This window comes from Mytilus edulis, chromosome 7 (assembly GCF_963676685.1).
Source record: "Mytilus edulis chromosome 7, xbMytEdul2.2, whole genome shotgun sequence".
Lineage (NCBI taxonomy): Eukaryota > Metazoa > Mollusca > Bivalvia > Mytilida > Mytilidae > Mytilus > Mytilus edulis.
This window is the reverse complement of record NC_092350.1, coordinates 42,526,733-42,548,510: the sequence shown is the minus strand read 5'-3', so window position 1 is coordinate 42,548,510 and position 21,778 is coordinate 42,526,733. Positions and strand designations below refer to the sequence as shown.

The window sequence follows — 21,778 nt, the reverse complement described above, 5'->3', positions numbered from 1 at the left end:
GGTCAAATAAAAGTATTTGAGATGTTACTTATGTTTAAGGAGAGATAGATCCATTTATATTTAGAGCCAAATGTTATTTAACTTTTGTATAAACTTGTTTAATTACATGTGAGAGAGCCATATATCTTGCTCGTAAAAGACATCCTTGTAGATTTTGAAAAAGAGCAGGCTAATGCCGCTACAAGGCAGCACTCGCACCCGTAAAGTGGAAAGGGATTAATAAGTTGCAAAAACTTGTTTCCCATTCCACTATAAATAAATATGTTTAAACTAAATTACTTTGTCCAACTGTAAAGACTGTAAACTTGTCATACTACAACATTTTTGACACAATAATTTGTCTCTCAATTTTCTATGATTCATTTCTTTAGTCAATTCCATTATGCCAGATTTAATATTTACCTTCTTCTGCAAATATATCTTCTTCAGTTTCATGAATGCAATTTTCAGTTATTCTACTTTCACTTTGCTTCTTTGTGTGGTCATTTACAAAAGTTATACTTTCAGTTTCCTTTTCCTCATTAATGTATATTTTATTTGTTCCTTGCAAATCAACAAAAATACCAGTATCACTGGCAGAGGCAGCTTCAGTCCCATTGATCATAGGTTCAGTGTGTTCCACTATAACTGTGGTGGGATCTTTAAGTGCAGTTTTTAATACTGTTTCATCTTTAAAATTATCATTTCCTAATTCTGCAGAAGTTATAACACTTGTTTTACTATCAAGCTCGTCCTTACGTGTATATAAAATTTCAAACTCTTTTTGTTGGTTATTAGCACCATTCACAGTCAAATCTGGAAGCTGATTGTCATTACATGAAATTTCAGACAAATTATTACTTGTTGAGTCCATTGTTTCTTTTCCCAAGGTCAAATAATCACTTTTGAAACTCAAATTTTCTTTTTCAATTTTAACTTCTTTAGTAGTGCTATCCATCAATCCAATAATTTCAGATTTTAAGTTTGTTAAGACTGGATTTTTATCGCCAGTGAAATTTGAATGAAAATCTTCTGGAATACTCCTGATCTCAGGAGAAAGCAATGAAGGCTGACTATTTATCCTATATATCCCAGTTTCTAGTTTTTGTATAGAAGCATTACTACTTGATCGACTTCTATCAGAAAAGGAGTCTTCTAGTCCTGATGATTCGCTATCATTCTGGACAGGATACGAAGACACCATGTTGTCTATTACACTTTCTATGGTTTCATTACCCGAACTTTTACAATGTTCTTTTAATTTTTCTAAGTCTTCAACAGAGACATACTTTTTCCATCTCATTTTTGCAATCCATGTATAAAAATAACTATAAATTTCTTCGGCTAGAATCCAAGATTTTTTAGAAATAAGAAATGAAACACATTGAGGAATAGGATAAATCTTGGTCTTTTGAATGTTTCCATTGTTATAAAATATAAAGAGGTAATTTTCACTGCTAACTACATTTTGAATACCTGAAAAACAAAAAGGAATTTTATTTTAAGTTAAGGCTCAACAAGAGGCAGATGTTACCAGTGAGAGAGGATGAAGTCCTTGTATTTCATGATACTTCTTGGTTATCAAAAGTACAAATTTGCAAGAAACAGTATTTCAATACAACATTCCAACCTTGTCAACAAGGAACATGTGGAAAAGAGAAAATGATGTAAAAAAAAGATAACAATTCTGGATTCACTAGTGTATTGATTTTAATACTGCTAACTGAGATGTAGAATTCTAGTTATGACTGACAGGTTTTAAGATTTTTTGAGTTTATGTCTGTTTTGAGTTCATAAATTAAACTGCTGATCTATTTAACTGCTTCAGTTGAATGAAAGACAAATAACTATTTTGCTTATGTACAGTGAAGTGTTACATAATCTTCTGCAATGCAACACTAATTGACTTTTTTTGCATGTACAAATTTATCTAGTAAATAATCATGTTTTCATAAATGATGCTTAATTTTATTCTCACTTATTACATATCATATGCAGAGCTTAATTGCATTTAGTTTAGTGCTGTAATCCCAATGGTACATATAGGCAGCGTTTAGATATTTGTTTGAGCTTAAAGTTGTGACTTTAGCTTGTGCTCAATAAATTATTGCTAGGGTGTTCTTTTTTAATTCTGAATCAAAACATGTGAGTTTTTAATGTCAGAGTGCATCAATAATAGTTGAGCAACTGTTCATATACCTAAAGATTCAAGTTAGAAAACATATATTTACCTGCTCCCATGTCTGTCCAGAATATAACCTTGATGTTGACAGGGTCAATGACATACAGATTAGTCTTATTCCAGGTAAACAAAAAGTTTTCTCTAAAACATGAACAAGAAGAAAGTCCTATATAGTAAACAATGTCTGATAATAACAATTTTCTAATCAAAACTCATTAAATCCTATAGAAAAAAATGTTCAAACAAATACAAAAGCTGAAGGTAATATCATGCTGGTCTGTCATTTTTTCATAACTAATTCCAATTTATTGAAAATCATTAAAGGAGCTATACATCAATGTAACAGTAAACAATTACAGCCGATTGCAGTGAGTGTGTAGGTAAAGGTAATATCTTTGGTTAGCTTCCTTGCTAGCTGAACCTTGAAGTAATTATGTAAGGTTTACTACCCTCATTTCGAAGTAGTCTAGTCCTACAGACAGATGGATTGGTTGTCTGTTCGAATAGTCTACTCTTAAAGGAGGGTAGTTTACCTAACGTAAAATTGACTTCACTGTTCAGCTAGCAAGCAATCTAAACAAAGATAATACCTTGACTTACACACTCATTGTAATCAGCTGTATTATAAAAATATATCTAAAAGTAAAGTTAGACTGATATCTTATCATCATTTGTATGCATTTTTTAATTTAATCTAATGATTGATCAAACCAACAAAATACAAAAATCAAATTTACCTTGTTGTCTTCAGTTTAGGAAAGGCCACACTTTTTGGTTCATTGTTTTCTTTTAATGGTGCCTTCCAGTAATAGTCCCTACAACAAAACCAAAACTAAAAATTACAATGCCATCAAACAAGGAGTTGTATAGTCATTATACAAATCCTTGCATCAAAGAATAACTTAACAATTCAAATTTTAATCCATTTTAAGACCAAGTATAGTAATTGCTGGTCTTCGTAAGGCATAATATTTGTTCTACTTCATTTTTATTGGTCTGTGATGAAATAAGACAGGAGACACCTGAATTTAGGATTTATATCTACAAATTATTGGACAGTTTTTCATTTATATAATTCCTATCTTGTATTCATCTGAACTGTACATGTTGCACAGCTGATGCCATGCAGACATGACTATAAAATGAGAGTACCAGTACTGGTTCAATACTACTGCAAGGAGAATACAAAATGCATTTCATATAAACTTTACACACATTTAATCAGTTGAAAGGTTCAACTGGTTGTATTGCTAAACATATGGAATCTAGAAAATTACAATATTAACACTATTAACTATGAGGGGATGGACAGGGAGGTCCGAGATTCCCTCTTCCTACCCCAAAAATCCAACTTCCCTACCATTTTACTCCCAAACAAAAATCAGTAAAAACTAGAAATGTCAAAGTAACACGAATGGCCTCGTTTTAAAAAAGTTGATAAATCTGCAATTTCAATAACACATGTGGACACAAACATGATGGTAGTCTCAAAAATCAAAAATCAGCTCAAAATGTGGAGGCGTATAGATAAAAAGTTTATATAACTGTGATTTTCAACAATTTTCAAAGTTGTAAACCCTTAATTTTGGCAAAAATTAACGAAGTGGAACAAAACTTAAACTTGATCTGTAACTTATCTTGATTAACTCACATGCCAAAACTCATCCCAATATCTGAAAGAGTTTAGAAAAAAAGTCTGTATAACTGTGATTGTCAAAAATTTATCAAAGTCTAAACCCCGTAATTTCGCCAAAGATTAGTGGAGCAAAACGAAACTTGAACTTGATCTGTAACTCATCATAGTTAACTCACATACCAAAAATCCACTAAATATTTGAAGGCATTTAGAAAAAAACTCTGTATAATGGTTTGTTGCAGAATGACGGAATGATGGAATTACGGAATTTCGGAATTTCAGAATTTTTGAATTTTTGAATTACGTACAAGGGTAAAACTATATGGCACCAACAACTTCGTTGCGGGGCCATAAAAATTCCAGGCATATCTATTTTAATCACTATCATCCCCGGTTCGGATTCCAAGAATCCAATGTACCCTTACCTCTGTTTACATACTCAACTATAAGAGCAATTTTAACTATTCAGTACTATGTGGGTACAAAACACATTTAATTCAAAACAATACTTACACACTACTGACCATAGGCAGAGCAGGTATAGCTAACAGCTGTTTAAACATGTGTGTACATAACACATTACATTCTATGTCAACCTAGAAATATAACAAATAATTCTTTACATGAATGTTAAAAAATTCTTACTGATGAAAAAGAATATTGTAAAAAAAAATTTTTTTTTAACAAAATAATGCTTCTAAGATTGAGAAAGGAAATGGGGAATGTGTCAAAGCCACAACAACCCGATCATAGAGCAGACAACAGCCGAAGGCTACCAATGGGTCTTCAATGTAGCGAGAAACTCCCGCACCCGTAAACGTCCTTCAGCTGGCCCCTAAAACAATATGTATACTAAAATCATACATGACTAACAAAGGCCAGAGGCTCCTGACTTGGGACAGGTGCAAAATTGTATATACATGTATCTTTCATTTCAGAATAAAGATCATCTATTAAATTGAATTTAGATAGATATTTTGAAAAAGCACTTTATTGAGTCATTCTCTATATAAAAATGAACACAAGCATGTACACAATAAAATGTCTACTAAGCATGATTGAATTTATTTTGAAAGCATGCAATATGAAAGTCTTACTGCATGTTTTACATAAACTTTATTAATGATCCATATACATGAGGTCAAGGTCAGATGAACCCTGCCAGACAGGTATGTACAATTTACCTCCCATATTCTAGATCCAGGTCTCGCACAATATATTCTGTATAACCCTGTACTAGGCTGTTTGTAAAAACATGCTCCATACTCCCCATCTCTGAAAACATAAAGAAACATACCTTAGTTCTTGTCTTTAAAAGATTTTCTCAGATATTTATCAATGTAAGTTAAACAGTTATCTCTTACAACAGAATTGAATCCATTAAAAGTATCATTATAACTAACCTTTCTTTTTTCTTTTAAGATAGATGGTTCTTTGAAAAATTTGTTCTCATGGAACTATCTCGTACTGTAAAGGAATTATCATACCATATATGCAATACTGTGGATCATTTATTATTCACAGAATACCAATTCTCATGGATTTTGTTTGCATATATGAACCACATGTTTTAATGTTTTCAAAGAAGTACAAATTTTCTATTGACAAACATGCTTTGTCAAAAGAAATAACATAAATCAGAATGTTTTCCTCAATCCACAAAAATAAGTACAACAAAAGTAAAAGAATACACAATATTTCAGGGAACATATATACCTTGATTTAGTTCCAATGTGGGTAAATTTTTGCCTAAAAAAAAGAAAACAAATATCTTAATATGCTCCATTTTATATGACAATTTTTTGTTTGATTTGTAACAGTATTAAAGGTCATTGGTAATGGTGTTTAATAGTTTCTAAATTTGTGAATTTTTATGTTTGTTCTTTTAATTACAATATCTCCATTTATACAGAAATTATCCAAGATAAATACAGGGAAAGTACTATATAATTTACTACATATTGGTAAATCATTATTTTTGATAACCTGTTTGCTCTTTGTTAATTTTGCAAAGGATTTACTTGAAAATTGCCTCTATTCCTTACATTCTGGAATGTTTTTTGGGGATTTAAAAATACACGCCCACATTTATTATCTATACAGATTGCTTTATTAAAGGAATGACTGTAATATTTTTTCTGTTTATGAAGAAACAACATTAAAAATGTGGTGCACACTGAAAAACTCGTGTAGCGGGTTATTCTACAGTGTGCACCACATTTTTTATGTTATATTGAATAGACAGAAAAAAATATTACAGCCTTTTCATATAGTTAATTCTAAATTCCATTTTAAACCTGAGTAAATCATGAAAAAAACGTTGATGACGTCACAGTCACATGACTAAATTATGTCTTCGAGCTGATATACAAAACACTGAGAGCCAATCAGAAGACGCTTTACATCCAAAATTAAATTATCCGTTTATAAAATGATACATATTTACTATATAAGGTTACATCCTAACTATCCTACTGCCTACCAAATGTGCGAGGGCTGTATAGCCAGTCACCGTTGTTCCATATTTGTTTGTCCTACTGCCTGTGGATACTTTTATTTTTTACTTATTTTTAATTGGTTTTGGCGTTTTAACTAGCTTTCAGTAACTGTAAGGACTTTCATGTTAATTTGTCACAATTTATAATGCTTTTTTGTTATTCAATGTTTACTTATTTTGTGTTGTATCTTGTCTTACTTTTTTTAATATGTACCACCTTTAATAAGCATTTAGTATGACAATAAGTTTTCACTTCTGTTCTCATACTATGATTTTTTTTTTATCATTTTGTATAAAATATTTCCATACACCTAACTACAAAATTATCAAATAAAATAAACCTGTATACATTATTTATATTTAACACCAATTTGTCTCAGGTTACAGTTGTCGTTTTGACATTGTTTTACAACCCCCTTCTTTATTTAAATTGTATTTATATTGTGTCATAGATTGTTGTATGCTTACTTGTTTTTGTTAATAAGTCTTTTTGATTGACATACCTTGTTGTATAACACAAGTAACACTTGTGTAATGTAGACACCAGTAGTTTATCTTCTGAGAAATCCACTTGACAGATAGGAGAATCTAATCTGAGAATGATCTCAGGTGGTAGTGAAACAAAATTCTGTACCTGAAACAGAGAATTATTTTATTTCTATGGATAAATCTTAAAGGAAAAAGTTATGATTCATGAATACATTTTAGGAAAATGAATTGAACTGAGATAATAAAATTGCATTTAGAATTGCAAGTGCAGTGCAAATGTGTATTAAATTAATAATTCTGTGTTGAAGACTCATTGGTGGTCTTATGCTGTTTTCTGCTCTTTGGTTGGGTTTTTGTCTCTTTGACACATTCGATCCCATTTCCATTCTCAACTCCTTGTTCTACTTTCACCAGTCCCAGCCTAGACTGATTTATTCTATATTTTGATATGAATGCCTTAAGAGCCTTTGTTTTCATCAGAGTAATTTGAACATTCTGACTTCTTTTACACTTAAAAATTGGATTCTCAGTATTTCAAACAGAGTATTGCAAAAAGCTTAAATTTCTATTTTTTTCAATCTTAACTTCCAGACACGTGAACATATTCTAGTCATTTCTTGAACTATTCATATACTTCTGTAGTTAACAGTGTTTCAATCCGTGATATGAATAGAAAAGATAAGTATCAGTTACTCAAAAATTACACTTTAAGACGAGCAGTTTTTTAGATGTAATTTCATTTGAACAGTCTATTAACACATGATTAACTTGTGGATCAGTAAGCAGATAATTAAGAGATCCACAACTTCATACAAACTGAAGTTGTAAAGTAAAATTCAAATGGTAAGTATGCAAAAAAAAAATGTCAATTGCATAAATTCATAAAAAAAAAACATGGCTTATTTGTCAGCTTCAACAGCTATTAATGAAAATATTTTAACTTAAATGGCTTAAAAATTATTTTTAACAAGCAAAGAAATCCTGCACAGATTGGAGTATGGCACTGTCTACCCTGATAATTGTAAATCTAAATGTAATCGTTAATATATTACTTTTGTACTAGGTATAGATGTAGCATAAATTCTCCCAAGGTTGTCCCCTGTATATAGTTTACTTCCTGTGGTATCCCATGTAATACTGGTCACAGTTGACTGAACATGGTCACTAATCAATCGTAATCTTTCTGGTTTTTGTCGTGAACCTTTTTCTGTGCTCAGTTCCACAACTACAACATGGCCTTTCCTGTAAATAGAAAAATATGTTTTATAGTATAAACTGTAGACACAGACTGACAGAGATATATCTTGTCTGCATATAATTTTGAAATGTACATTTAAAAATAAAATATGGTATTTTTGCAAATGAGACAATATGCATGATAGAAAAGTTAAAAATAAAATGGAAAGCATTATTGGAAGAAGCCTTAAGAAAAAATAAAATAAATAAATGCTCAATTGATAAAAAGTTTCAAAATTTGTACGTTATAATATTTAAAATTACAATTTTCAGTTCTTTAGCCTCATAACTCTGAAGCTGTCAAATTTGTTATTTAACAACAACAAGATAGTATTATGAACACAATCTTTGCAGTTATACAATAGAAATTGAATATTAAAAACATCTCAACTCAATCATCAATGATAAATTCTATTTTCAATTATGCTTGCTCAGAAATAAATAAATACTTTAAAAAATATTCTTGATAAAATATCAGGAATTTTACCCTTTAATCTAAATCTAATTAGCGATATCTGTTGATAGATATTCATTTATCCTCATGACCTTTCTATCAACTCTAAATTAACCAATTGTAACAGTTGAAATTTCAACTTGCAAGAAAAACATGTACGCGGTCACTATGATCATATATTTTAATTCTGTCTTATATATTAAAACTACGTGTAAATTAACTTACACTGTTGAAAAGGCAACAGATTTATCTATAGGACTGATTGATACACAGTTCACTTGTGCTGGTTCCTACAAAACAGGAATGAAGAAGAATATACTAATGTAATCATTAAATCATACTTTTGTTGAATTAAAAACAACCGATATTGTGAGAAAGCAAGAAACTGAACGACAAAAAAAACAATGCAGTATACCTTTATTGACCTTACAAATCACAACTTCAAAATAAACCCCAAATTTGAAATCATTTTAAAGCATAGTTCAAAACGGAATTAATATGGATAAGAATAAACAAGGTTTTTAAAAATTAACACCAACATTAAATCTAAAACTGACAGTAACTATATATAAGTAACAATACTTTAAAATTACATAGTCTAAAACGCTATAATCTATGTGAATACAACTGAAAAGATTATTTGAAAAATCACTTATCCCACTGATGAAGTATAGACTATAGAATATCATCAGAGTATCTAAGTCTAGTTTTATGAAACTTAACGCCCAAATGCACATTTAATGCTACAAAGTAGATTACTTCAATTTATTTATTTTTTTAAATATTTAGCAAGACATTAGAAATTTTTACAAATCATGTATGTTTTACACTAGTAATTTTGGGGCCCTTTATAGCTTGTTGTTCGGTGTGAGCTAAGGCTCTGTGTTGAAGGCCGTACATTGACCTATAATGGTTTACTTTTATAAATTGTTATTTAATGGAGAGTTGTCTCATTGGCCGTCACACCACATCTTCCTTTATCTATGTGTTTTGATACAATTATTTACAATTAAAAGTTTATTGTTGATATCAAATCATGTAAATTATACTTATACCATATTCCTTCTTACTTAATTTGGAAATTAAATGTTCAATTGTTTTGTGCTAACCAATATTTCTATTATTTCTTATTTAATAAGACATAGCCTCATTATCTTTAGAAAGCCTATCCTCTATGTTAAAGTTAGGTAGAAAAAAAACTTACAATTTCAGGGAATATAATCTGTGGATGTTTGTGATTAGATCTTCCAAACACATACACACTGCCTGTATTGCTACCAAAGGCCAGAAACTTAGATGACACATCAATACATGTAAACTTTAGTCTTGATGAACCTCTGAGTGCACCCTTTACATCATCCAGACTAGATGTTTCTACCAAGATATGAGTCCAGTCTGGTTCTGTTGATGTGAACTCAGCCATGGAATTTTGATTATTATATCTTTATATCATGTATATGCATCATAAGGATGACACTGTCATTTCATTTAAGATTGTCTTGTCATGCTTGTAGGTCCATCTGAAAAAAAGATTACATTGTAAAATCAACAAAAAAAACCTCATCTAATCTTACCCAAACACCTGTATATTCCAGTTGTTTGTAAAATTTAATATGAACCAGTTAAATAGATATAGGAAGATGTGGTGTGAGTGCCAATGAGACAACTCTCCATACAAATAACAATTTAAAAAGTAAACCATTATAGGTTAAAGTACGGCCTTCAACACGGAGACTTGGCTATCCACATTTAGAAAGTTTACAACTGTATTTATCTAGTGAATAGCTATCATTGATTGTGAAGACAAGTGGCAGTTTTATAATCAAATCAAATCTTCTTCTTTTGTTACAGAAAACCATCAACATACTGATGTTTACTTTCCGGCGCATGCCTGGTAAATGTTTCAAAATAAATTTATGTGGATAATGTTTGGTCAAAACATAGATTAACAAAATATTTCTTGTTCAAAGTTGTTTTTGGTCATATATTTTCGTATTTTCAATTTTTATAAAAAAAAATTGTTTCTAATTTATACAATTTTTATTTGGTTTTAAATATTACATTTTTTATTTTTATTTTTTGGTATAAGATAAAAACAAGAGTATCTGTTTATTTCAGATGAGGGTAAGTATCAAGGAGCACATCGTGCCTGAGTGCACCCTTGAAGTTTTCTGTAGTAGTGTTTTTAGTAATTTCAGAGGATAGTTTTTTCCAGTCTTTGATGGTTTGACAGAAAAAAATAATTTATAGCTGTCTTTATTGCATTGAATTTGTCTGTAGAATTCTTTATTGGTGGATCTCGTAGTAGACTGACTCTGTTGTAATACATTATGCGATTGAATGGCATGGTGTCTCTAGCATCTCAGACACACTGCTGGTGTTGTGATGTCTATTGCACATGTACCTTGCCACTCTTCTCTGTACTTTTTCTAATGATTTTTTACTTTCGTTTGTAAATGCATATGGATCCCATACAGTACAACAGTATTCCAACTTTGGTCTTACAAGTAAGTGTTTGGTACGATCTTTCTTTAATTGATTGTGATTGGACTTTAAAGGTTTCGTCTGATGAAACCTAAGGATTTATTTGCTTTTGCAGCGGTTTGATGGATGCAAGTGTTCCATTTTAGGTCTGCTGAGATGGTGATACCTAAGTATTTTGCATGTTTTACAGATTCTAAAATGTGTCCATGCATGTTATAATAAAAGTGGATGGGATTTCTTTTTGTTGTTATATTCATGATGTTACACTTGTCTGGATGGAAAGACATAAGCCAATCTTTTCCCCATTGTATGGCAGCTTCTAGGTCTTCTTGAAGCTTGAGGCAGTCGTTTTGGGTTTTAATTTGTCAGTAGATTAAACTGTCATCTGCAAAGAGTCTGATTTTGCTATGTTGGATGTAAACTGGGAGGTCATTTATGTAGATTAAGAATAGTATTGGTCCTAGCACTGTACCCTTTGGGACACCTGATGAGACTGGTATTTTTGAAGATGACATGTTTTCTAAAAGTACTGTTTGAGTTCTGTTTGAAAGAAAGGATTCTACCCAGTTCATGATTTGATCTGATATGCCAAAGTATTTCATTTGTATAGTAATCTTTTGTGAGGTACCTTGTCAAAAGCTTTAGCAAAATTCATGGTTATAAGATCTGATTGTATGTCCTTGTTGTTGTTTTGGAATAATTCGTGTATCAGTGAGATGACTTCACATGATAGTTTTGCCCTAAATCCATGTTGTAATTCATAGAGTGTTGTTTGTTTCTAGGTGATTCATCATGCTGCTTGCAAAGATATGTTCAAGTAATTTGAAGCTATGCATGTTAAGGATATATAGGCCTATAGTTGCCTGGGTTGTGTTTATCCCCTTTTTGGAATACAGACCTGTGTGAAGTTTGCGTGGTTCCATTCAGATGGTACTTTGCCTGTTTGTAGTGATCTTTTAAATATTAAAGTGAGGATATCTGTACATATTTCTATGTTTTGTTTTAGTACTTTGCCTGCGATGGTGTCAGGACCAGCAGCTTTATTCGGGTTTATGTTTTTGATTAGTTTGTAAACACCATCCCTAGATATTCTGATGGGTTCCATTATAGGTTATTTACTAGGACCTTTGTCTGGAATGTTAGAGTTTGCTTCAGATGTAAAAGCAGACTTAAAATTGTTTATTTAGTATATATGCTTTCTCAGATGGACTCAAGTGCAGTGTACCTTCACTTCGCAGAGGAGCTATGCCAGTGTTTTCGTTTTTCTGGCTTTTAATGTACATGTAGGTGTACAGTTTTTTAGGAGCATTTTTGAAGCATGGTTGGTCTGGCTCCTTTATTTCAATATCGAAAATCATATTTTCTATGTATTGCCAATAGGAGTTTCTCATTTTTTTCAGGAGCTTGGTTTTAATTTCTTGATATTGTTTTTTATACTTGGGATTCTTCTTTTTTTTTTATATAGTTTGATTTTCTTGTTGATGAGCTTTTTCAGTTGGTTATTTACCCACGGTAGTTTTGATTTGTTACCAATGCTTTTTGTTGGAATATTCTTGGTAATAGATTTTTGGATGTTGGTTTTGAATGTGTTCCAAAGTTCATTGAGATTTAATTTATCTTGATCTTGTTTTAGTTGTTGGCATGTTTCAGTGAGATCTTTTTCTATTTGCTCCCAATTTGCCTTTTTGTAGTGAAGTACTTTATGAGCCAGTTGTTTATTGTGCGGCAGAGTTACATTTATTTCACTGTAGACAATGTCATGATCACTTGCTCTGATTGGTGGTAATGTTTCGACTCTATTAACAAATGATGGATTGGTCATACACAAAAGGTCTAGGGTTGTGTCGTTTCTGGTGTTCTTATTTATGACAGGTCTGTGTTAAATTGTTGTCATTTAATATATCAATAGTTGTTGGTGTCAAATCAAATCATTTTATTGGTGTAAAATCCAAATATTGGATTGTTACCAAGACAAATGTCATGAACGTGACAATCATTACAAACTGGAACATACAATATTGAAATTTAAACAACATTCAAATTCTATAAGACATATAGCTATATATATAAAATATATAGCTAGTTTTATATGAGATCTGCAACATGATGAAATTCAATGTTCAATCTTGTAGTCTTCTATTCATTATTTTTAGTTTTTTATGATTTTTTACACTATTTGCATGCATGTAAGGTAACTCTGTTGGATTTGCTGTCCAGTTATTCTGTTTCAAGAAAAAATAAAATTCAAGTCTGACATTGAGAGTCTAATGAGAGTCTTGAGAGACTGATTGTCAACTGAAGTACTATAGACTTTATGTATATATATACAATGTATGTGTTAATCTTAACATCCTATTAATTGCAACAATAAACAATGATAAAAAAATGTACTGGTTTGTCTTTCATTGCCTGTACGGTATCTGGATGATTCGTTCAAACTCCGATTCATCCCAACAAATTCGTCCCAAGTTGCTTGGTCAATTCGTTCCAACTTTTTCAAAAAAACTGGTCAGTTCGTTCCAACTTATTCAAGAACAATATTAAACAACATTAACCATTTTGATAGCCTTATAAGTTTAATTTTTGAGGCTGTACTTATATAAAATGTATAAATACTTGTCTAAAAAAAATCTATTGTTTATTTATTGGGAGGAAAGATACATGTACATGCATATTTTACTCAGTTTCCTGTACGAAACCGAAAAAAAGTAACTTCAAAGAAAGAAAAAAAACCAAAAGTATGGGCTTGAAGGTGTGGAATTATAATACATATTTTTTAAAAGGTCAACTTCTTTCAAACCAATGGAAAAAAAATTTGAAACATGGGTGTTCTAAAAGATTCCTAATTCCATATATTATTTTTATATTCCATCATGGAATCTTCGTGTGTTTTGGTGTCATCGTTTTGTTCAAGGATAGAAACCTTAAACTTATTTTTTTATTGCATAAGACATTTAGATTATCCCGAAATATGATACAAGTTGACCGGAAAAAGGAAAAAAAAAACAAAGACAACCCGGCCAAAAAATGTATGACTAAATAAACAAATATTGTACACATAAATCTGCGTTTTTCAACACAATTTTTTGTTAAAATCGAACCATAAAAGCCTTCAAAGTTATTATTGAAAAACGATCTTTTATGTGAAATATATATAAAAAAAAATTGACAAGGAATTGCCGATTTTTGCCGTGCACTGTAGGTTGATTTACACAAATACAGTGATATACGGACATATTCTACATTTATTTATAAAAAAAAGTTGGAACAAATTGTTAAGTCTGATTAATAATGATATACAATGTAAATCAGTTAGAACAAATTGCTAAGTCTGATTAATAATAAACTAAATCAGTTGGAACGAATTGACAATTGACTTGGTACGAATTGTCCAAATCTGGAACGAACTGGTTTGGAACGAATCAGACTTGGAACGAAATGACTAGCATTCGCCTGTACACTGAATAAATTGTATGGTGTAAATACAATAATTTTAGATAATTTTGGTAAAAGACATTTTGTTATGAGGGTCTGGAGGGGGGGGGGGGGGGGGGGTCTGTTATTCTGTAAACATTTAATTTTCACCCTTTTTTCTCTAATATTTTAATAACCCCTTTTTTCTCTAATCATCAAAAAATTAGACCACGCATTTCTCTAATCTTCATTTTTTTTGCCCGTTATTCTCTTATATTCATTTTCTTTTTATTTTCATTATTCTTTAATCATTTAACCCCATCCAAACCCTCTGTTATGATAAACCTTTTCTTTCAACAGCTACCTTCATGAATACCGTTTGAAAAGGAATTTTCAAGGGAGTTATGTTTAAAATAAACGTCAAAATGAATGCAAAAGACATCAGAATATAGATAAAGATACACGAGTCTCCATGTGTGTATTCTCATGTTCACTTTTTTACTTTCAGTTTGTCTCTAACAGTTAAAATGCAAGTAGATGGGCATATATATTTTCTTGGTAATTTGGACAGAAATATGAAATTAAATGATGTGCTGTGTCAATTCTTTGTTTAACTTACTACGTAATTACGCCCACGTTTAGTTCTTTCAATCGTCTTTTTACAGGAAATTAAACCAACATTGCAGTCACATGATTCAGTTTTTTGATTGAACCCAATGAAGGGGGAACAACTCCTTTCAATCACGTGACTGTCATGTGACATATTTTCAGATTGCAGAAGTTGTGAGGCGGGTAGGATGCTTGTACTAATACTAATATTTGCGTTAATGACTGGTTTTTCAATTCGAGAAACGATGTCAGGGAAATCAAACATTGTGTTTGTTCTAACAGATGATCAAGATTTAATCCTCGGAGGACAGGTACTATTTTAACAGGATGTTAAAACAAAAAGTTATAACTCATCAGAGACATATGTATATATGTCTCTGAACTCATTAACTGTTCCTCTTACACAATGCTAGTTACATTACTTATACTTGTTCCACAGTGTTACTGTTATATCCCTGACTACATGTTGATCATGCATTAAAATTCCTAGTTTTATACGTAAAAGTTGAGCAGACTTTTTTCTAACCAGAATGGGCAACTTTATACATGTACATGTATGGCATGGGAAAAAGACTAGTAAATGTAGTTCCATCCTGTCAAATGTTATGCATACATGTACAGATAGAGAGATAACAATGACTTTTTTTAAGATGATGTCAGGGCAAGCAGGAAAAATGTCTCTCCATGCTAATTGGTTGATAGCCTGTTTATTAATTCAGTTGATATTAAAGAAAATAGTATTTAGTTAAACCCTAGCCTTACCGGACGCAATTACAACTGGACACAATTACGAACGATTTTTAATGTTTGCCCTCTGATATAATATTTATGCATGATAATTAATAAATGTTTCTATTACTTAAAAACCCACTACATTACTTGTGTTTTCATGAAAAAAAAGTTCATGCGCAGTTGGTTAACATGGTTAATGTTGCAGACGATGAAAAATTCAATTTCGAAAATGTCAAAATAATGACTCCCTCTCTTGGAAATTACATGAATAAAGCACACAAGCTAGTGCAAATTGCCTTCTTTTGTCATTATATAGATAGAAAAATATCTCCTGAATATGTTCATATGCGTGATGCCCTTTATCTTGCCAAAATAATTCAAAAATGAACGTTTTCTCAGACTCTGGTGACCCTGAGCATTGTCAGAAAAAATAGTATATTTGTTGAAAAGTCCCAAGAACTCTGAAAGTAAAGGTTAAATATATATTAAAATCATAGGTTCACTAACTGAAAGGAGAATTCAGTGCTTCTTAGACAAAAGAACTTGCATAAAAACAAAAAAAATCGTAAATATTTCTTTTTCAAAGAAAATTTTTGTCACTAATTTCATCTGCAACTACTGCTGAAGAATTTGAAGTAAAATACCATATTACGCTTCTTAATTTCTTAGGAAATGGGTTTAAGATAAGATTAATGTATGTTTCATAAATTTAGATCATTGTCATTGATTTCTTCTGCCAGATATATAAATATAATGCCGTTCGTAATTGCGTCCATATTGGGCTTGCTAGACCCATAAAACCAGGTTATGAAAATCTTACTTAAGTATCCCAACGTAAATAGAAAATTATGTGTGTTATGATTTAAAATGAAAAGCCTTCATACATCTTTAATTCTATGGTACACACAATTCAAGAAAAGTATTCCCTAAAGAAAAAAAATAATTGAAGTTCAAAAATCGTTCTTAATTGGTGTCCAGTGAGGCTATAGACAAAAGATTTGTTATGAAACTAAAACTAATGTTTGAAATAATACATTTTTGTACATACATTTAAAATGTTATGCGAAGACTTAATGTCAATGAAAACATGATAACAATTTCACTGCCAATATGACACATGTTTTTGGAATTACCAAACTTAAGTTGTACATTAAAAAGTTGATAACATCTTTTCCTATAATTTCTGGTTTCTATAAAAATTTAAATTGTTAAAAATAGGCTAATTCAAACATTTTTTTTTATAGATTCCAATTGTGAAGACAAACAAGTTAATTGGAGATCATGGGATGCTATTTAATTCCATGGTAAGTCTTTATAAAAGAATATTTGTGGGAAATATCAGCTAAAGCAACCTAATACCAAAAAACAGATAAACATTTTTTTTTCTTTTCACAAACATCACATACATTGTAATTTATAAGTTTCATAGTCATAAGTTTAGAATTAGTGAAAATACAATAATGTGCTATTTTGAAATCTAGATCCATTAATATAGATAGTTTCCAATAAAAATTAGATCATTCTCTTCAATCTCAAAAACTTCCGTCCACTTTTTGTAGCAAATAGGATGCTGACATAGTTTACTAGTAAGTATAAATAAATACAATTTGTTTGTCGAACACATAGACACTCTGACAATTTATATATTTATAATTTAATATTTATAGAGCGAGTAACATTTCTCCAATGAATATTTTTTTACTAGAAAAGAGTAATAGATTAGGTATACAGTTGTCCTTAAGTTGAGAATGATGAGCTCTGATGTACCAGGTGGTAAAGTTTTTTTATACTTCCAGAAATTAAGAGCTTGTAATTTGTCCATTGTTGAGGACTAAATGTTGACTTCTAAGTTCTAGACCAGTAGATATGTTTAGGTTTTATTGTGTCATTTGCATATATTTTAACATCTTCAAAAAAAAAATATTGAAATTTAAATGTTATAATGGGAGATAATTCTGGTTAAAAAATGTGTGCAAGAGTTCCTCATTAATTTAATTGGATCTTTTTAACAACATAGATCATGGATGCAAAATATCATCTTGCATAATGTGTATGTTATCAAGGATTCCTCAAACTGCAACATGTGCAGCATGCATTTCCTTGTGAGTGAGGTTTAGTAATTTTGGAGAGCAAAGGGATGTGTGAAAATTGACATTCAATGCCATTGTTCTGATAACAGGTTAGTATTTCAACATGGAATTATTTTTAATTATGGAATTTACATTTTTTGTTTTGCTTGAAAATTTTAATAAAATCCATGTTTATTCTGTATTTTAATAACTTTGCGGTGCACAACACTTTCTATTACAAAGAAGATAGCATATTTTCAATAGAATGAACTGTGTGGCGTACAACACTATCTATACAAAATGCATTGTATGGAAAGTGTTATGCACCAATCAAAACATTATAATACAGAATAAACATGGATTGTACCTGATATTCATATGATGAAGACATAATCTTTCAATCAGTTTAATTGAGGTCTGGAGCTGGCATGTCAGTTAACTGCTAGTAGTCTGTTGTTATTTATGTATTATTGTCATTTTATTTATTTTCTTTTGTTACATCTTTTGATATCAGACTCGGACTTCTCTTGAACTGAATTTTAATGTGCGTATTGTTATTCTTTTACTTTTCTACATTGGCTAGAGGTATAGGGGGAGGGTTGAGATCTCATAAACATGTTTAACCCCGCCGCAATTTTGCGCCTGTCCCAAGTCAGGAGCCTCTGGCCTTTGTTAGTCTTGTATGATTTTAAATTTTAGTTTCTTGTGTATAATTCGGAGTTTAGTATGACGTCCATTATCACTGTACTATTATGCATATTTTAGGGGCCAGCTGAAGGACACCTACGGGTGCGGGAATTCTCGCTACATTGAAGACCCATTGGTTGCCTTCGGCTGTTGTTTGCTCTATGGTCGGGTGGTTGTCGCTTTGACATATTCACCATTTCCTTTCTCAATTTTATTATGGTATTTATTAAAATTTCAAGCACAAGAAATTATGAAAATTCCATAATTAAAAATAATTCCAAGTATAAATAATAGCCTGTTTGATATTAATACTTAGTTTATTTATACTTCAGTATGTAGCCTCACCGCTATGTTGCCCAAGCCGATCGAGTATTCTGACAGGAAAATACGTAAGTAGCCACAAGGCTTACAACAACTCAATTGTTGGAGGATGTAGTAGTCCTGAATGGCAGAAAACACAGGAAATTGATGCCTTTCCAGTGTACATGAAAAACCAGTCCTACACCACATTCTTTGCTGGAAAATATTTAAACCAGGTATTTCTAAATAAATGTATAAACTAGATATACATATCACATGTACGTCTAAGTGTTAGAATTTTTCGGATCAACAGGGCAAAATGTTAAAGCTTGCATATTGATTAATTCATACTTGTGTGCTATCCTTCTTTAATAGTTGAAAGGAGTAGGTCCGGTAAGGGCCGATTTTGGCCTCAAATTTCAGGTTCATCTAATGAAAGTTTTTGGACAATTTTAAACACTTAAGTGTCTATTTCAATCGATTCAATTAGTTTATGTGAAAGATTTTAACTGATTTAGTCATTAAAAACGCTCTGATGCAAGCTTAAATATGAAATATCTATCAAATATGCCAAAAAACGTCACTTTTCAGATGGTTTTTGTCAAAAATGAAAGTGGCCGCATCCGTGTTCATCCTCCACCTTTATATATGTTTTGTATTATCATCAAATACAACTTGAATTTCAATATTATGAATGAACACGAATGTGGCCACTTTCATTTTAGCCGGAAACCGTCTAAAAATTAACCAAAATGCTAAAATTTGGAAGATTTCAGTAATTTAGCATGACTTAATGGTGCTAGAACGCGATATTTGTGCATTGTATTGTCAAAAACAGCTCATATGTATGTAGCAGACGCATTTTACTTTCCAAAATATAGCTAAAAGATTACATTTTCACAATTTTCTAAAACTGCTATATTTTGGGGCCAAAAAGGGGTCTGTCTTACTCCTTTGGTCTAAACTTGCACTTTCTACACAAGCACAATTTTTTTTAACAATAAAGAAAAGGCCATGTATTAGAAATGATATAGATATAGATATAAATGATTGAACATGTTTAGAAATGACTACTTGTCATTTATTTCTTCAAATCACATGGCTTTATATTTGTAAAATTCTAGATCATCTTGATATATGCTAAATTTCATTTATGCCAGATTTTATGGACTGACGATACTATTTGGATTTGTTTTTACTTATACAGTATGGTTTTACAGCAACTGGTGGAGTTGAACATATACCTCCTGGATGGGACTGGTGGAATGGACTCGTAAGTAATGGAGACAAACATGTGCTCGTGTAATGTTGCAGATAGTCAAAATTTCCTTTCTTACAAGGCAGTCTTATACATATTGACTGTATGATTGATATATTATTTTGGTACGTTGTATTCTATTATTTAATGGATTATACAGGATTTTCATTTTTTAAATATTTTTTTTAAAAGTATCTCTAGGATGGTACTGAATGCCCAACAAAATGTTAGGGGCATATGTTAACTCCTGTCTGTCAGTCCTCCCATCTGTCTGACATAGATTACTAGCTTTTTCCTGTTACATGTAAGTCCATCAGTTTTAAACCACGAAATTTAAAATTATGCAGGATGAGTGTACCTGTATTTAAGGCATGAATATGGTTGATTATACATTATTGCTAGTAGTTCAATGAATACAAATTCTATAGAATCCACACTCGGGTCTCTTTTCGTAAACAATAAGTTATCATAAAATAGTACTTTGACCATGTTAAATGTTTTGTTTAACTATTAGAATACAAAAACACCTTGTGAACACAACTCATCTAGAACCATTTGACAGAAAGCTTTCAGAATTGGTAGAATTAGTTTCCATCAATCATGTGTAGTTATAATATTATATCAATATTATACTGGCATTTTAATTTGACATTTTTTGAGGGAGTAATGAAACTTTGACCATTCTATTTTACCTTTGTAGCACACTGAGACCATTTAAAAAATAGAAATCTTTTAAATATGAATGACTGGTAGACTGGTTTGTCATGTTGTGTTGTTGACCATACTTTACTGTCTTTTTGATTGAATTTGACATTTTCTGCCAGAGTTATGGGACTTTGACTATCTTTGAATGAATGAATGAATGAATGAATGAATATTTTATTTGCAAGAAGCATATATACATGCTATGGCAAACGAAAATATATACAATATATTACAAACAAAAGACAGCTGAGAACATTAGTTAGAGTATACAATAATATTATGACAATATATGTGATATAATTTTCCAAGCTGCATTTAAATAATTGCATAGTTTTACTGTCAGAGATTTAGAATGAGCTTGTAATAAATTATCTAACCTGTGCCGATTTGGCCAAGAACAGTAGAATAAAGGTAAAAATTCTATACGCACTAGTGTTGTCAAATCGTAAACTTTTTGCCTAACCGGTTACTCGGATAATAGTTCAACCGATTAACCGGTTAACGGGTAGTTTGAGTTGGTGCTTGAAAGCCTTATCAATAGTACCCTACACATAGATATAACATGTGGTATGAGTGTCAATTTGACAACCTTTCATCCAAGTCATAAATTTACGCTTTTAGAATTGAAGTTTGTCCTCTTTGTTATAAGGCTTGTCTGTGAGGATTCCTGGCGAAGCTTGACTTTTAATAATCAACTACACCGTATCAACTATAACGTTTGTACCAACTTCAGATTGAAAAATAGAAAAACCTTCTTGATCTCGTAGAATTGAATATGTCTGAAACTGATTATTCTTTCGTTTTCACTTGTTGACTCCGAAAATGATGTGGAATATTTCAATTTGAATGATTAATTATAAAAAAGAAGATGATTGCCAATGAGACAATTCTCCACAAAAGATCAAAATGACACAGAAATTCACAACTATAGGTCACCGTTTCTTTACTTTATTTGCATGTTACTCGTACTATCACATATACATTGAGTACATTCACATTGGTTTGCATTTCACAATTTTTTAGTTAGCATTTCGTTTAAAGTAAGAC

At 31.0% G+C, this 21,778-nt stretch overlaps 2 protein-coding genes across 4 annotated transcripts in view; one reads left to right on the top strand and one right to left on the bottom strand.

Moving 5' to 3' along the window:
* LOC139481515 (uncharacterized) overlaps positions 1–15,110 on the bottom strand; it is a 34,551-nt gene extending 19,441 nt beyond the window's left edge. Inside the window, exons 1-11 of one of the 2 annotated variants that reach the window (XM_071264900.1) lie at positions 14,991–15,110; positions 9,678–9,993; positions 8,699–8,763; positions 7,836–8,025; positions 6,798–6,928; positions 5,514–5,546; positions 4,982–5,072; positions 4,311–4,393; positions 2,899–2,976; positions 2,211–2,302; positions 403–1,455 (exon numbers count right to left, since the gene is read on the bottom strand). In XM_071264900.1, the coding sequence (XP_071121001.1) occupies positions 403–1,455; positions 2,211–2,302; positions 2,899–2,976; positions 4,311–4,393; positions 4,982–5,072; positions 5,514–5,546; positions 6,798–6,928; positions 7,836–8,025; positions 8,699–8,763; positions 9,678–9,896 (2,035 nt within the window). In that variant the 5' untranslated portion in view covers positions 9,897–9,993; positions 14,991–15,110. The remainder of the gene's footprint in view (positions 1–402; positions 1,456–2,210; positions 2,303–2,898; positions 2,977–4,310; positions 4,394–4,981; positions 5,073–5,513; positions 5,547–6,797; positions 6,929–7,835; positions 8,026–8,698; positions 8,764–9,677; positions 9,994–14,990) is intronic. The other variant, XM_071264899.1, reaches the window with a different exon arrangement.
* Positions 15,111–15,118: 8 nt separating this feature from the next.
* The window catches only part of LOC139481517 (N-acetylglucosamine-6-sulfatase-like), a 38,487-nt gene continuing 31,827 nt past the window's right edge, over positions 15,119–21,778 (top strand). The window contains exons 1-5 of one of the 2 annotated variants that reach the window (XM_071264902.1): positions 15,120–15,291; positions 16,957–17,016; positions 17,272–17,298; positions 18,801–19,004; positions 19,976–20,041. In XM_071264902.1, coding sequence (XP_071121003.1) covers positions 18,954–19,004; positions 19,976–20,041 — 117 coding nt within the window. In that variant the 5' untranslated portion in view covers positions 15,120–15,291; positions 16,957–17,016; positions 17,272–17,298; positions 18,801–18,953. Of the gene's footprint in view, positions 15,292–16,956; positions 17,017–17,271; positions 17,299–18,800; positions 19,005–19,975; positions 20,042–21,778 lie in introns of both variants that reach the window. The other variant, XM_071264901.1, reaches the window with a different exon arrangement.